The 16,704-nt window shown below is 38.9% G+C and overlaps 1 protein-coding gene across 1 annotated transcript in view; it reads right to left on the bottom strand.

Moving 5' to 3' along the window:
• The window catches only part of LOC108576540 (scavenger receptor class B member 1-like), a 20,503-nt gene extending 4,460 nt beyond the window's left edge, over nucleotides 1–16,043 (bottom strand). Inside the window, exons 1-3 of the mRNA XM_017939552.1 lie at nucleotides 15,317–16,043; nucleotides 3,517–3,772; nucleotides 3,031–3,172 (exon numbers count right to left, since the gene is read on the bottom strand). Coding sequence (XP_017795041.1) covers nucleotides 3,031–3,172; nucleotides 3,517–3,772; nucleotides 15,317–15,530 — 612 coding nt within the window. The 5' untranslated portion in view covers nucleotides 15,531–16,043. The remainder of the gene's footprint in view (nucleotides 1–3,030; nucleotides 3,173–3,516; nucleotides 3,773–15,316) is intronic.
• Between the last annotated feature and the right edge of the window lie 661 nt (nucleotides 16,044–16,704).

Below are 16,704 nucleotides of genomic sequence, written 5' to 3'. Positions count from 1 at the left end.
GAATAGTTCGTCCGACCGATAATTTTCCGCGTTTCGAGGAAATTTTCTCTCGCAAAGTTACAGCGATGATTTTAAGCGCGCGTTCCGATCTTCAACTTCATTAGTCGTTACAACTTGTCACCGGTGTAAAATTTTACGATGTTGTTCTTGACCAGCACTCAGACTCAGCACATAAATTTCAGTTATGCGCTAAACCATCGCCGAGGTGTGGTTGATTCTGTGAAATCGTTCAACTTCTGCGTCGACAGTTTTTCCAGTGTTTTTAAGGCGGTCAGAAAGGTGTTCCAACATAAAATATCAGCGTTTGATAAAACAAGCGTCATTCTTCGTAATTTGCTGGTTAAAATGACGTGTAATTTATTAGAATCAGATGAACAGAACATTTTTGATAATATTCGTTACCCAGAAATTTTTAAGTTGTAATTTTCCCGAAAGTTATTTCTCAGATATTTCTGTGCAATTTTTTACTGTACCTTACTTCATTCACCGATAGTAACATTTTCTTATTCAAAAATGAAATAAAAACTAAGTATTTTCCTTGAAAAATTATATTTTAGGTTCCAAGCAATATTTTTAAATTCTACCCTAAAAATATGTATAAAAAGGACCAAAGAACACGCAGAAGAAATTTGTAAACAGTATCTCTCACAGTTTCTGAGAAGAACGTACATGAAGATGGAAAATTTAACATTGACAAGATAAGCCTTTGCAATCTCGAACGATACAGAAAATCATCTGATCTAGATTTGCCAAATTTTCAGCGGTCCCAGTTCAGTGCACTCCGGTTAGAAGAGTTACATCAAGTGTGAAAGGCAGTCGGCACGTTTCCTTGCAAGTAACGACGATCGGTAAAAAGTAGCAGAAACGTGAGCGATTTGTGCTTTGAGCAACGATCGAACGATTACAAAATGAATAATCGCACCGTGCACGTGATAACAGTTGCTACTACGAAACTCCTTCTAAACTATGCTAATTTCATGGTGTTTTTCCTCGCTGGTGAAACAACAGTTTCGTATCGTTTAGCGTGTGGAATGGTACGATTCATCGGAACCGACAATAATCGAGCGATGCTTGAAAATAAACGGCAGAACCCACTTAAGGATAGTCATGAATATTAATTTCTAGTTCGAAGACGGAATTTAAAAACGTCTACAGGCAACCTTACTCGGATCATGTCGATGAGAATGGAAATGTGAGTGAACGTAATCTGCTCCAATCTATCATCAGTCACACCATAAGATCTTCGATCTTCGTCATTTATACGCGTGATTTTCATAATTCTCCAATGCGGAATCGGATGGTAATTCTACGTTTCCGTCCGTTTTTGTCCTCGCGACTCATAACCGGCTCAACAGGCGAAACTTGAGCTCTCTGATTAATGTGTAACACAATTTCATTTCTGCGACGAACGTTCGATCCGTGTTGTTTGCCTGAATCAATTATTCAAAACAACCCACTCTGTCTTGGAATAGTAGCAATCGACTCTCTTGTAAGCAATTGTTTTTACACACCGTTGGATTCGTACTATTGTACAAAAAATAACAGCGAGAATTTCATTTAGTTTTGAATTTAAGATTGTTAAATGCACGATTTATTTCTTTGGTACGAAATTTGCTCGGGGGACGTTTCTTCGTGATTTACATACGGTTAAATTATCGTGAAACATGTAGTTTCTTTTGAACGAGGAGAAAACGGAAGTTCGTTGAATAAATAAGTTCCAATAAATCGTTGACCCCGTGTTGGCGCTCGTTCAACGCTCGGAAACGAGATATCAGTATAGGCGTTCGTTTATTATTCGAATTCTTCTGAATACGCTGTTGGATGATTTTTTGGAAAAAAGATTCTGATAAATGTCTTTGGTGTTTCGATTCTTTCATATTTCCAATTAGTGATTTCGCGAAGTTCATTATCGCTAATTAAATAAATTACCCTCGGAGCGTTTAATCATTTTACACGCCCTTGCGTAAGATCACAGAGAACTCTCATTAATTCCTGTTTGAATATCGTTACTAGAGTGTAATTGGATTATCAGAGATGAGAACGAGTCATTTGTTTGGTGATGTATTGAACCGTAGCAACGAGGTCGTTAGATTAAAGGAAGACACTCTGACGGTATGCAGGAGTTGCAAATTCATGCTCTGCCAGCGGTCAGTTTGTTTTATGCAAAATGTATATCACGGAGACGCTACTTGAATAAACACATCAGTAATTAAGCGTCGTGCAATTGAGTGAACTTGCAACCTTGAAATTTAAAGATGTCGAGACTAACATCACGATTAATTATAGTCATTTGAAAGAGGCTAGGTCACGGATATTGCGTCTTTTAATAAACGCTTTGGTTAAGTCATACGCGAATCGTGATAGTGGAATAATAACACTCGATAAGTTTACGGTAACCTTTGAAATTAAGGAGACAGAATCAGCAGTTATAACATTATTATCACTTATAGAGTGGTTATCAGATCGTGTACCATCGTTGGTTACGTATAGACGTATAGGAAACGCGAATGAATTAAAAATTTTGATTTTGGAAAATGTAAAATTAGAACACTTGGATATTTAAGAATTTTTTAATTTGAAACATTGAAAATTTTAACGTTGAAACATTTTCAAACTTACAAATTTCAATATCTAAAAATTTTCAAACTTAAAAATTAGGAAATTAGAAAATTTCAAAGATTCGAACTTCGTAAATTTGCAATATTTGAATGTTCGAAACTTTAGAAATCGGATACTTGACAAACTTTTGCACGTAAAAATATAAAAACTCAAGATGAAATTTATAATTTGAGAAACATTGAACGGACCTGGCACAGTCTGAGACCCACTTTAATTTTGTCGCGTAGCATGTATCTTTTAATAAAATCACCGAGGTCATTCACTCAGGGGATTGTCCTCGCTATGATTTAACGCACATACATATTTATCAAGACTGCAATCTGTCTTACAGGAGTAACGTAAAAGGTTTTCATCTTTTAACATATCTTATTATACCATATATTTCTCTCGAAATATAGCGCTTCGACTTACCAATAAAGCAATATTCGGTAGTATCAATTCATCTTCTTCCGCTCCGTTGCTCCTTTGCGGCACGTATGTCAATGGATGATGTGGAAGTGCCGAGACAGTACCATTGTCGTTGAATTCAATAGAGCCGTGTTCCAACGATTCCCTGAAATTTACATATTTACCCTGCTATTTTCGTCTGGTCCTTTGGAAACTTAACTATTACCAAAAACAACCGTATAAATAACAATACCGTTGGAACTGAAAGTGTATTCGATTAAACATTGCCATTTTCATACGTGTTCGAAAAATATGAAACAATTCAAATTACATCTAATCAAGCGGTTACATCACAGACTCGCTATTCGTAGAAGGAATAAACCTCAACCAGGCAATATCGACTAGAATGTCAAGGATTAAACGAATTAACATGCAGCAGTATCTAAATAATTCCGCTATAAGTTATGCATTCTCCGATTATAGTGTCGCCAGACGTTATTTCTTATTCACCTGTAAACGTACGGGCCCACTTCTTGAAACCTCAACTTGCTCTCCTTGCCGGAAAGGTATTCTTCGTGATTGGTCACGTTGAAGAGGTAGACCTTCAGATAAAGCTCGACGTCCGGTTTCCGCCACAACTCGAAGATCTCGCCGCCGGGGCTGAATACCACCTTTAGTTTGAAAAGTAGATCGTACGGTTGGAACACGAAAAGGATGGAGCCAGTGATGAGGCTGAGCGAGCCCAAAGTCATCAGCATAACAATACCTGCACGGTTTTTTAAGAGACAGAAGAATGAGAAAGGGATTTTTGTGGCGTTCTTTCTTAGCGATGAAATTAGGGTGATCAGTTTAATGTTCGACAGAATATGAAACGCAGAAGGAACCATTGAGGGATTCTATTGCGTAAAATTACGCTGTACTATTCTCATCGCACAGTGATGTACGTTTATTTTTAACGCGGGAAATTTTCACCGACTACAATATTAGAAGGAAAGAATGACGAAGAAAATTCGAGTTAAGATGAATTTTTGTCGAGTGACTCATGCGACGCGTTATGACGTGTAACCACGAAGAAGAGGTTTCTTGGTTAACCGACGCACAGTGGAGTATTGTTTCTAAAAAGCTGGGGAAGAATCAAATTTTTTAAATTAATCGAGAACCAAAGAAGTGTTTGTTTCTTATTATGTTAGTCGAATCATAGTGGCCATTTTTGTGACGCCAGACTTTGGACAAAAGAAGGATTTTTGTCTATTTGTTTTTTCCGGTTATTATTAAAATATAATTGCCATTGTTTTTAATATTCTGCGAGCAAAATCATTCTCGAAATTTAGTAACGACAAAGTTTTACCACAAATTGGTGGTAAATTCTTATTTTCCCTACTTACATACATGCGTGACGTTCACATTGAGTTTCCGTACAAAAATCTCGCAGTAAGATAAGTCAAGTATATAAAACGGTTTATTTCTGAATTTTGAAAATCATTTCTAACTGCGCTTCTCTCTAAAACTAGCAAAACAATTTCGGCCAATTTCTTCATACACGTATTCCACTGTGCGTCGCGTTACGCAGCATTGCGAACTTTTTCACACTTTATTTATACCGAGTACCATTGAAAGTGGAAATAACCGTCGATCAAGTGTAACACTTTTTTCCTACCCTACTGATAACCATTTACAGACAACGTGAACTTTTTGCCCAGATCACGTTGCGTAACCCTCCAATGATCTGTTTACTCCGTTTTTCTTTTTTTTTACGAGAAATTACAAGGCTCGCGATCCTTGAAAAGATTCCTCGAATCACTGTGCCTATGCGAATTTTCCAGAGACGTCAATCTCCCGCGTTTTATTTGGCCCGTGGACCGAGATTTTCGGTCGAACGTTACATTTGCATGAAACATACCTGGGAATTCCGATTGTATATAAATCGGCTTCTAACCTAAACATTCCTCGCTTACGCACTCGTTTACGTATTTTCGAATCTGAGAATTTGAAGAAACCGCGCATCCGGTCTCGAGGAAAAAATTACACCGGTTTTGTGCTAATTTTAACGAGACACTCGTCGTGCACATGCATGATCTTCTTGCGAAATTGTCGATCGATTCGATCGAGAATGTATCGACATTTGATCGACGTTGATTCAATGCTTGAACCAAGTGTTTCCTTGTACGGTGTCATGCTGATGTCGTTTAGATGGTAATATCTCACACCTGATGTACTCGGGCACATCTCTTTCCTCGGTAATCTCGTCCAACTTTTCAACGTTTCTGACGAGTCCTCGAAATCGTCCAATTATCACAGAGAAAAGCAGATAATTTCAACATTCGACAAGTGTAATTTTCGTTTCACTCTCTGTCATCTCGTGGAAAAAATTCCGGCAAGCTTCGCGAACTTCGAGATGTCGAATTTTAAGATACACGTTCGACTCGTGATTTGCAGTTTGAAAGGAAAAAAGGCAGAGATTGAAACAGCTCATCGATGTACTCGGTAATTAACGCTGTTTCTAGTAAATTTACTCATTCGCCAGGCATTTACGTGTTGTCGCGATGTTGATGGAATCCTTGGCGGAATAAATTTATCGCGACGTCACGCGCTACCGCTGTTTGCTGTTGCGTATCATAAAGGTTTGCACGCCAGTTATTTATCGACGCGTAGGAGAAGAATTACGAAAAGCCTTGGATCGACTTTGAGATTAGGTATGAAGGACACTTCCGTCCTGGATTCTGCATAATTTCCCTTTCTTTATCCTACCTACGTTGCTTCCAGTTTTTCTCCTTTTGTCTCGGAAAACCACCGTTACAGATGCGTCTGCCTACTGGCGGAACGTGAATTACAGTGGAGAACGACAAACATGATCAGACAGTGATCGAACGGTGCAACTTGTGCGGTGTATCTCTTACAGTTGTGAAACAATTTTCAATCTTTTCGACGTGTGTGCGTAAAATCGTATTCGATCGTTTGAATCAGCGATTTTTAACTCTTTTTATCTCCCAGGCTCGTAAACTAATTACTAAAATTCTACGGTACCTACAGTGAAAAGTACTGTTAGATGCAATTGAAGTTCTATTTAAAAAGTATGAAAACAGATCAATCATCGGAATAATTTCCATTATTATCTATATTTGCTATTTTTCTGGCAGCTTGCGAATTCCATCGCGACAGAAACTCGGTGGATTCGAATCAGTTACACGAATCCAGTTTGAAAGAATTCATTTCTACATCTAGTATTACATTTTTTCGCTGATCTGACAAAGTATACATTTTCGACAGATTTACAAAAAAAAAAAAATGATATCTTTCTTAGAATACTTTTTCAAATTTTCGTAATTTGTATTACAAATTTTGGATACACCTGTGGATCTATGGCACACCGGTTGTTATGATGTGCTCGTGGTAGTTGCAACCAACTTTCGAGCCTTGTCGAATTTAACACGTGGTGTGCCGACTAAATCTAATAGGTCCGTCTTCGAAGGACCACCTCCGTGATTAGGAGGACAAAACAACTATTACTAATGGTCTAAACTTCTAAAAGGAGCGACTCTTGGCGTGGTCAGATGACTTCTGTCGTTCCCTTCCGCGAAAGGTCCCACGACACCTCCGTGCGCGGACGCATCGCAGGGGTGAGGCCCTCGGATAGGTTGAATACATTTTTCGATAGTGGTGGGGAAGGGTGGTTGGCAAAAATCATAGGTGGGAAAACTACACGAAAATGCCACCCTCCAGACCATAGGTCACTCTCAGGTACCAAGCGTACCCTTGAGCGACGCACGCGGGAATTCCGAGTGCCTTGAACAATGACCGTAGCAGACAATAACGTTAAGACGCGCTTCGGCTCTGGTGACCATGTGAATGCAAAAATGTACAAGTTAAAAAAGGGGCGAAGATTCTAAGTCGAAAACAAGGCAATAAAAGGTAAAAGCAAGTTCTTAGATTGAAAGAGCGAAGGCGAAAAATATGTACGATAGAACTACATGCTAAGAAATCGAAGGGTCGGGCAGCCGACATACCTGTCGAGGATTAAACACCGGTTGAAAATCAATGATTTAACTTCTTGACCGTGTTCAAATGTGTCACAAAGTTGTTTGAAGCCAAGTGCAAGGTGAATTGAATTGAATCATCGAGCTGAGTAATTCTGACCCTCGTAGTTGTACGCGTGCCGTACACCCACAGCGATTCATCAAGAAACGATGAACGTGTGACCAATTGCTTTGGTAACCGTTAAGTAATCTCGTCGCAGATCTCCTGGAATACAAATCTGTCGCGGAAATACAACAGCGAAGCTTCGATTCCCGCGCGTTCCCTCGAAGGACGAATTTGCCGATCAATGTCGGCTTGACCATTATCGAAATACGATCTTGATACAGGAGTTTCCACTTGTTGCTTCGAATAGAGAATAGTACATATTTATTTACATACACGAGGTTTACTACTAATCGATTTATCCGTAGATACCGAGTAGCCAATCACCTGTGTTATTATATCATCGTACGTAGAACAGTGTCGTATTAGATAATACATCTCGTAATTATTAAATAACACAGAATCGAGGTAAAAACACTGAAATCTCGGTGATGATATGCGAGTTTGCTAAACTTGGGAAAAAATTTTCTGCAAGAAGTGCTCGATATGTCAGAATTATGCGGTAATCACGAGCGAGAAATAAAAACTGCCGGTTACGAGCATTTTTATGATAATTCTCGAAGGTGCTGAAAGGCGAAGCGATTGTTTTTTTAGAATTATTCGATGATTTCGTCTCATATTTATTGACGAAAGAAAGTCGATTCTGACATTGCGAAGCAACGAAGTTCGATGTATGAATGTTGAGGAAGGAAAAAATTTTTAGTAAAAAGGAAAATTCAACGAGGAATGTTCGATATGTCAGAATTATGCGGTAATTATGAGACAGAAATAAAAGCTGTCGATTACCAGCATTTTTATGATAATTCTCGAAAGTGATAAAAGGAGAAGCGACTGTTTTTTTTTAGAATCATCTTGGACCATTGATAATTAAGTCACTCATAAGTAGCACTCTTTGACGAGTGGTATGTTAGTTTTGACATTTCGAAGCAACGTAAGTTCGATGTATGAATGCTAAAGTTCCAGACAGGGTTCGAAGATTAGCAAATAGTCTACCATAGATTTCGTCGAGTCGTTTTGCTCTCGACTATTGCAAGATCGCTGGCAGTGCATCACGATGTGGTAATAATTTTCCGGCGGTAATCGGGACGCGACTGCAAATGCGCCATTCAATAGAAAGTGCATATTTGCCCCCGTGTCGTTATATTTTATATCCAGAGAATCGCGACTCTTTTGTGGATGCCCCGTTGACGAAACACTTGGGATCTACATATACGCGGAAGAGGAAAGTTTTAAACATTTGAGGAACTACGTTGACATTTATTCGACTTTCGCAATTATTCCGTGGATTATCAATTTCAGGTTTCCTTGTTATTAATAAATCTCGCGTATTATTCTCTCGATGTTGGTATAAATATTCCTCGAAACATTTGAGAAGGCAATAATTGCGCAAACGTAGCGTATAGCATTGTATTTGCTCGAATCATCCTTGGAAAATTGACTGAGAAACTAGATACGAGATAATTGAAAATTTAGAATTTGCGAGACAAAGCATAGTGTGTATTTTAATTATTTCTTTTAATTTCTGGGAGAAGTATTGGTACAATTAATAAAGATACCACTGTTCTCCAAAAATTTAGAATTTGTGAGACAATATATAGTATATATTTCAATTATTCTTTCTTAATTCCTGAGATAAATATTAGTATAATTAAGATACCACTGTTCTTCGCTATTTATCAACGAACACAGCAAAGGTGTGTTTGTTATTCCTCTTATTGTTCGCACACGACGCATAGATAACTGATGTTCATTAAGGAGATACATTGCAACATCGGTTGCATCGCACGTGCAACTGCACGCAATTTATCGTCAAGTTCTCCGGGGGTTAATGACTCTTGTTCATGACTGCCGACGCGTGGTATCCTATCGATCACCAGAAATCGAACCGTGTTTCGCCCACTTGCCAGTTTTCTGAATTAAAAGTTGTACATAAGTAAATTCGACGGACGTATGCGTACACGTATGCAATTTTTGCGCGTTGCACACACCACGTGGTCTCGTGACACTCAGAACGTCAATTCTAATTCCGACAGTCACTAATAGCCAGACATTTTAGATGTACACTTTTATCGTCGTTCTCGTTTACATCTTACTTCGTGGATCTTTTATTTATGCAAGCGCCACGCGACTCGCGAGATCATCAACGGCTTGTTCAATTTTCTTTATACATATTTACACTGCTATTCATAAGCATCGGGACGTGGATTACGCGTTCGTGCAAAAAGTATTACACGATTTGAATTACATTTCACGTGTCGTAAATTATCGGGGAGAGCCGAAAAGAAAAGTGATTACGAAACACAAAATTTACTCGGTTCAAGTATTACAGTTCAACTTCTGACACTTTTTTCCGATGGCAAATATACGAATTGGAAGATGTTCGAAGCGATGCAACGAAACTTGCGAATTTTTTATTCGCGACACTGTGCGGTGCAATGTGGCAGAGTAATTATTTTTTAATCTTAATACGTACGAATAGGAGTGTATGTATTATTTATGTACTTCTTCAAATTTTAGCGTGCGCGATTTCTTCCGAGCAGTGAAGTTTACAGCGTGATCTTGATATCTCGATCGTTTGCCGGCCGATACGGAGAATTTTAATACCGCAGGCAGGATCGGCAATATCCTTTAAAACGGAAAATTATAGATACCGCTTCCGGTGGAGTAGGAACAACCGTAAAAGCGGTAACGAGCGCGAAATAAGCTCGAGGCGTTTATTTGCACGCGTAACAGTGCCGTTTTATAGTTTTCAAGCGTCCGCATAATCACGGTTTATCAAGAATTTATTCCCTTTCCTCTTCTTGTCACTTCATAACCGTGAATTGGAAAATTTCCCAGTTTTTTATTCGATGCTCTCCCGCCCATTCATCGTTCTCACTCGTTCTTTCACTGCGTCTAACCTTAGATGGAAGGTTCGGCAAGACAAATCCCCCCCGTTCGATTTCGTAAAGTAGAGAATCTACCTCTGGTTGAGAAGAAATCAAAGTCTCCCTCGATTGTATTGGACTTAGCATTCCAACGGGTGCACCAAATGTCAGCTACGAAAGATCAAATTACGAAGTTTCACTTTGGCATTTTCAAGTGGGTCCCACATGTTGCATAAGTAGCGCGGTAACGAAACACACAGGCGATTGAATTGCGTTTGATGATTTTGAGAGAACGAAATCTGTAAGGTGAACCGACTTACTTTCACGAGGACCAATTAAGGGGATTCGAACGACCGATTTCATCTCGGTGTAAAATAATTAATTAGCGGATGAGTTAGAGATGAGAATAGCGTGTATATATAAATGAAACACAATATTCGAAAAATAGGGATGTAAAGAAGTATCGTGGAATTTAGCGAATTTCATCGCGTGTTCTTTCCTCTTCATTATCGATTTAACGATCTCACCGATAAACACGTGTCCAGATTTGACTTTTAAATTCGAATTTCAGACACTGTAATTTATCCTTCGTTTCTTACTTCCGACATGTACATCTCCTCCTTTAGTTTCAGCATTCCATCAAGCGTTTACACTTACGTAGGTTACACTCCGTTCGATGATTAACCCTTTCGCGACTGAATGTTTTTTTTTTCTTTTATCTGTCGATCGTCGCGTCTGAAATTGATACTAAATTGATGTCTATTTTTGTTCGAGCATTTAAACGACACATGCGTTCTATTGGTAGCGAAAGGGTTAATACATGTGCGAATAGAAAAATATCCAGGAGTGTTACGATGGAACATTTATCTCTGATTATTATTGCAAGAAGGTTACGAAGAAAATCGGACTGGGAGGATAAAATATGCCATTCTTCGGCATCGACATTTTTTCCTTTCCCCACTTTGCTTTCGTTTCTCAATCTGTACGCATGATTTCCCGTACACCAATCATATCGATATCCGCTCCTTTTTGTATCTCTTGTCCCGCCGAACCGCGTCAAAGAAGTGGCGGATCGCAATTGCGCGATGCAACAAATACACAAACAGGTTCGGCGAAGCTGGAATTAAAGCAACAGGAAAGTAACCTTCCGTCTTGTTCTAGATTTCAAAAAATGATTCATTGTATCACCGTTACGTGTAGCGATACCTTTTTCTCCAAATTTGATCGGCACTTATTTTCAATGGTGTAAATATTAAAAATGATTAATCGACTATGAAATGAAACGACTTGATTTTCCACACGCAATCAATTATATTCATTCCCATTAACCCAAGAGAGATCTGGACGTATCTGACACCATTTTTCTTAGTCAGTTTTGACGAACCGGTTCTCGTTTGCGGTATCTCGTCGGTTTGGTAAATGATTTCAATGCCATTGCAAAGTAGTGAAAAAAAGAAGGAACGTTGGGGTATGCACAGCATTGCACACGATCCTTTTTCCGTCCTTGGCCGTAAACTAGAATGCCGTATGTAGCACAAGGTATATACATCGTAGATGGTCAATTCCGATTGTCTGATAAGGATCTCCGATCCATTGTACTTTTCTACTTTTTGTTAACTTTGTTGGTATTTGGTATTGTTCTCCTTGCCGTTTCTTTCGTTTTTTCTTCTCAAGGAAGAAAATTGAATCCTTAGAAGATAGAAATTCCATTTTCTATCGTTCGTTCGAATTGTACGGAAAGAATGAAGAAGGAAATCAATTGGAGAAATCGGGTAGAGTAGAATTGAGAAATCCTGTTAATTGGAAATGATTTGTTGATGAAGATAGCGGTAACTTCCTTGAAGTATTATGCAACAGCTTGTATAATCGAGAATTTCAATTATCAAGCTCGAAGAAATGCTGAGCAAGTAGATCTAACCCTAGTAACAGTTTTCATTGGAAAAACGTACCATTCAACAACGTTGCAGATTATTTAATCAAAGGTCTAAGGGTGAACTGTTATCGACGTGTGTGTGTGTTGTAACGTTGATAATGTGTCGGTGCATTTCACCAAATACACGACCCCGTTCGAAAGTTTGAGATAACGATCTAATTGAGCTCTAATTGAGCGTTAGAATCGGCGACCTTAAATATCTGATAACCCGATCAATTCGACGGTTTCAGAATATTTCATATTCGGAATGATTGCGGATAGAATGTCAATACACTATCGAAAATTAACAAGATTGTTTGGTCATGCTAGTTGCATTAAATAACAGTTACACCGTCTGATTTCGAATGTATGAGTCATCTGAAGTACTGTCGTAAAAATGTATATATATATGTATATGTTAATAGATTCTTGCAGTGTTTCGAGCCATAGATCGCAGATGTGGCTATTACGAATGACAGGTTAACGTTTTGAATTCGAAATGTGTATCCATTCGGTGTTCTTGTCTATTCGATCGGCTAAACATATATTTCTTCGTTGTTCAATGCACTCGGGACAATTTGTCACTTGCAACAGGAACAGCCAGTGTTTTCGAATTTTCTTGAAATTTCGTTTGAAACGTTGAGCCATCGCGACTTTATTGAAATTTATTGTGAAAAATTTGAATTTCCTTCTTTTGTTTGTTATCTTCGTTTATTTGCTGTCTGTTACAAAATGACGATAAACGAACGATTTAACTATGATAGCGTGAATAATAGTGAATTTTAGAAATTTTGCCTATCGGCTCGTATCTTCTTTAATTAATAGTATCTATCGATTCATTACTTCACCTGCTCTAATTTTTTTTTTTCTCTGCTACGAAATTTAGTGGTTCAGATATTCCCAATTTATTTTTTCACGGAATTAATGTAACTTGATTATTTCACGAACGGCAATTAAATTCGCGAATTGCGGTTATTTCACTTGCCCTGACTTTCTCTCTGCTACGAAATTTAGCGTTTCAGATATTAGCGATTTCTTTTGATTATTTTATGAATGGTATTCAGTTTGTTCATTTTCTGTATAATAATCTACGAGGGACTGACTCGGTCGTACGACTCATTGACAATTTTATAATGCACGAAGCGATTCTGCGTCGGAGCGATTTCGTCTGCGCAAAAAAGAGGCATTGTACTCGTAGCGTGCATTTATTTAAGAGTCTCGTAACGAGCGTACGATCAATTAGCATTGTTAAAACACGAGTTTACGGCATTGAACGAAGAAGGAAGCTTTTCATATTCGAGGATTTTATGACGTACCATACGATTCTCCGACGCGTGTGTCCAGGAAGGATAATCGTTATTAGCATAAAGTACGCGTGTCGTTTTTTTATTGCTTCATTGCGATCTTCATATGGAGACGAGCACTCTCTTTTCTTTTTTTTCTTTCTTTGTTCTCGCTAGGAAGGTATTCTAATTGCTTTGTCCATCGTATGGAACGATTATCGTAGACAAATTGAAGAAGAAAAAAACGAGACGAGTCATCGGGGAGAATTGCAGATTTTAAACATGCAAGATCCAAATCAACGATAATGGAAACGCGTCGAATTGAGATAGATGCATGTGTTACGGGATCGATTAACAATTCAACGCGACTTGTTATGGAAACTTTGTTTCTTTCCTTGAATTTTTATTTCAACCGTCGAACCGTCGAAAAATTTCGCGAAGCTGGTTTAATGCGTTCTTCGTTTTCACGTTACAGAAATATTTCGTAACTTTAATAACAGGTGGTACGTTGTAACGTCGTTATTTTCTTATTTTTATTCGTTTTCTTTCCCATTTAACTGCGGTATTTTCCTTTCGATTTTTTCAACGAATGTTAACTGTTTAAACGAGGTAAAGATAAACGAAACAGGTTATCATTTTTTTATAAGCTCTTGTAGCGCATCCAACGTTCAGGACTTCACTGGCAACACACAGAAACCTCGAGTGACATTTGACAGAAAAATACTTCGAAAAGTGATACCGACGTCGAAAGTTAATTTATCGATAAGCTGTTTGATTAAATCATCCACAGTCATAAACGATTCCTCATTTTTTATGATCGTCTATAAATCGGCGATGTGATTAGACGATTCTTAAAAAATTCGTACGAGGTCGTCAAACTTGCTAACATTCTTCGTTCAATTTCTACGACCTAAGAATAGATATTTAGTTTCATGCTAGTGTCAATTGTAATTTTGAAAATCTATCAATTTCTCAGATTATTTTCTACATTTTTCCTGAAATTTTACCGAGATTCATTCATTTTTCCAGTTGTGCTCGGAGTCTCTATTTTTCACATTTATTTCAATCTCTACTTTTTCTTCATTTTTTCAATTGTACTCGGAGTCTTCTAAGGCGGAACGTCTCGACGTGAAAATTAGAATAGAGAAAAGACGACGCGAATTTGAACGAGGCGCAAACACAGGATGAATGAAGTGAAATAGAGACACGTGTAGTCAGCCACAGGTGCCATCTCATGAATCTCACGTGTAACCCTATCGAGATGCGGTAATTCGATAATTTCTCGTGGTAACTGGAGCATTGATAGAGGATTGTCGAACCGATTTGCAGATACGCATTAGGAAGCAATTGACGATCATCCTGTTGCAGATTCGACCACGAAGACGTTTCACGCGTGGACGAGAGAATTTAGTTCTCGAATTCTATCCGCAAACCGATTTCCGTAGAAAATCGTAATCTTGCACAATATATCGCAAGTGTGTTAATTCATCGATATTCATTTGAAATATTTCCCAGCAAAATTTGCATATCCTCCGCGTCACTTTTTTCACGAGAATTCAGGGAATAACCGAATTGTACACGCGAGATCGATCGTCCTCGAATCAGATCTTCGACTCGATTGTTAAACCAGTTCTCTTTTGGAAATGAATGCGCATAAAACGTCTTCATTTATGGAATTAAATTGTTAACGACTTTGTTACGCGTCGCTACGATGATATAACGTTAACTGGTTCTTACAATCGCGTATTTAGCGTTCTAAAATGAAAATTGACGCAAAAATGTGACACAACTGTACGGATAAAAGTGTCTGCAAAAGATCATCGCGTTGAAACGAGACAAAGAACGAAACGCTGTCGAATTTTTTACGTTGAAACGAAGGATACTTTGAATTAAGTGTGAACATTTCATTTTTAAATGAAACGATCTTCGGTTGAGCGTGCAAAAATTAAATAGCACGTGTAGCCAATTAATTTCGTATCAAAGTGTCACTATACCGTAGGAATAAAAGTATCTACAAAGGATAGTCACATGGAAAGGAGACAAAGAGCGAGACCACTATCGAATTCACCGCACGTTTCTCGAATTCTATTATCTGGTAGGAAATTACTTACTTCTCTGCCACTTGGGCCTGTCATTCTGGTGTACCGGTAGAGTGGCATTAAACAATCGATTCACGACGATCGAAGACTTTCTCCTCAGGTTGTTCGTCTGTCGGCTTATCGACATCTCATCCGTCTCGCTCGAGTCGCTTTGATTCCGATTCACGCTGACGCCCGAGTATCGTCGACAGGTAAATCGGTTCCATATCATCATGAAGTCCTTCATAATTGCCTGGAATTCTGCCCGTTAAAGCGTCTCGCCCAAACCAAGTAACGATCCAGAACGAAACTCACAATGGATCTCGTACCACCCGAGAAAAATTCACTTCTAATACACGTTGCAGAAAAATAAATCGCAATCGTTCTTTCAGTCTTTGTACAAAGAACTCGCGGTACAACTGTTGTTTACGGAAGAATTCTCGAATGAATCAGTCCCTCGACATCCATGAACGTGTAGTAGTTTCTCTAATTCTCATCAAACGACTATTCTTTTTCTCTGATAGGTGAAACACGGTAAGGCACGTGGTGGACGGCTTCTTTCAGAACTTGAAACAACAACGCCGCGATGAATGTTTCTTCACAGAGTAACGACACCGACTTTCCGTGGATTTCTCGTTGACACGCTACATAAAATGGCCAAGGGAAAATCGTGCACTGGATCGTTGCACGTTTCGGTCCACCAAGTAGCACTTTTTTCTCTGTCCCGGTGTCGGTGGTGTGAGTCGCGTGCGCTTCTGTGCAAAAGTGATGAAAGCATGGATCGGCAGAGTTCAAAAAGTATATTAGACTTATTGCCATCCCCACTTGACTCTGCCGCTCTGACGATCGTCACTCGGCAGCACGTGGACCGCTGGCCAATCGGCAACTGTTACCTGTGCCCCACCACAGGTGGGAAAGATTACTGTTCTCCGCAGGTGGAGGATTCGCGAGGATCAGTCGAGGGACAGTTGCAGCGCGTCCTGCGATTGCAGCGATCAAAGGTCAATGGAATTGTTGTCACGATTGGTCATTTCCGTCGGGGGATGCCCGGACGTTTTTTTTTCTCTCTCTTCGATGGAAGATCCAGCTGGAAAACCGATCTGTATCTACGTCTCGTGACTTTGCTTCGACAAACAGGTTGTTTGCATTCGAACGTCATATGCTTTCTTGTTGCTTCTGAAAAAATATTGCAAATTTTCCTCCTTCCAGCGTGTTCGAGCTTTTATCGGCCGTGATGTGAAATTTTGTATGAACAGTGGAGGAGGTAGAGATTGCAAGGCTTTATTAAAAAGTCTTTAGCAGCTCGAGACTGAAAAAGCTGATTTATCGCTTGTTGCGAAAATGATCGAATAAAATGTTCAAGGGCTACCACCTGTTGGGAATCGTCAGTTTCTGAGAATCATGTGAAAAAGAAATTGCTC

Source organism: Habropoda laboriosa, unplaced genomic scaffold, assembly GCF_001263275.1.
Source record: "Habropoda laboriosa isolate 0110345459 unplaced genomic scaffold, ASM126327v1 scaffold346, whole genome shotgun sequence".
Taxonomy (NCBI): domain Eukaryota; kingdom Metazoa; phylum Arthropoda; class Insecta; order Hymenoptera; family Apidae; genus Habropoda; species Habropoda laboriosa.
The sequence above is the reverse complement of the archived record's forward strand: the minus strand, read 5'-3'. Positions and strand labels throughout refer to the sequence as shown.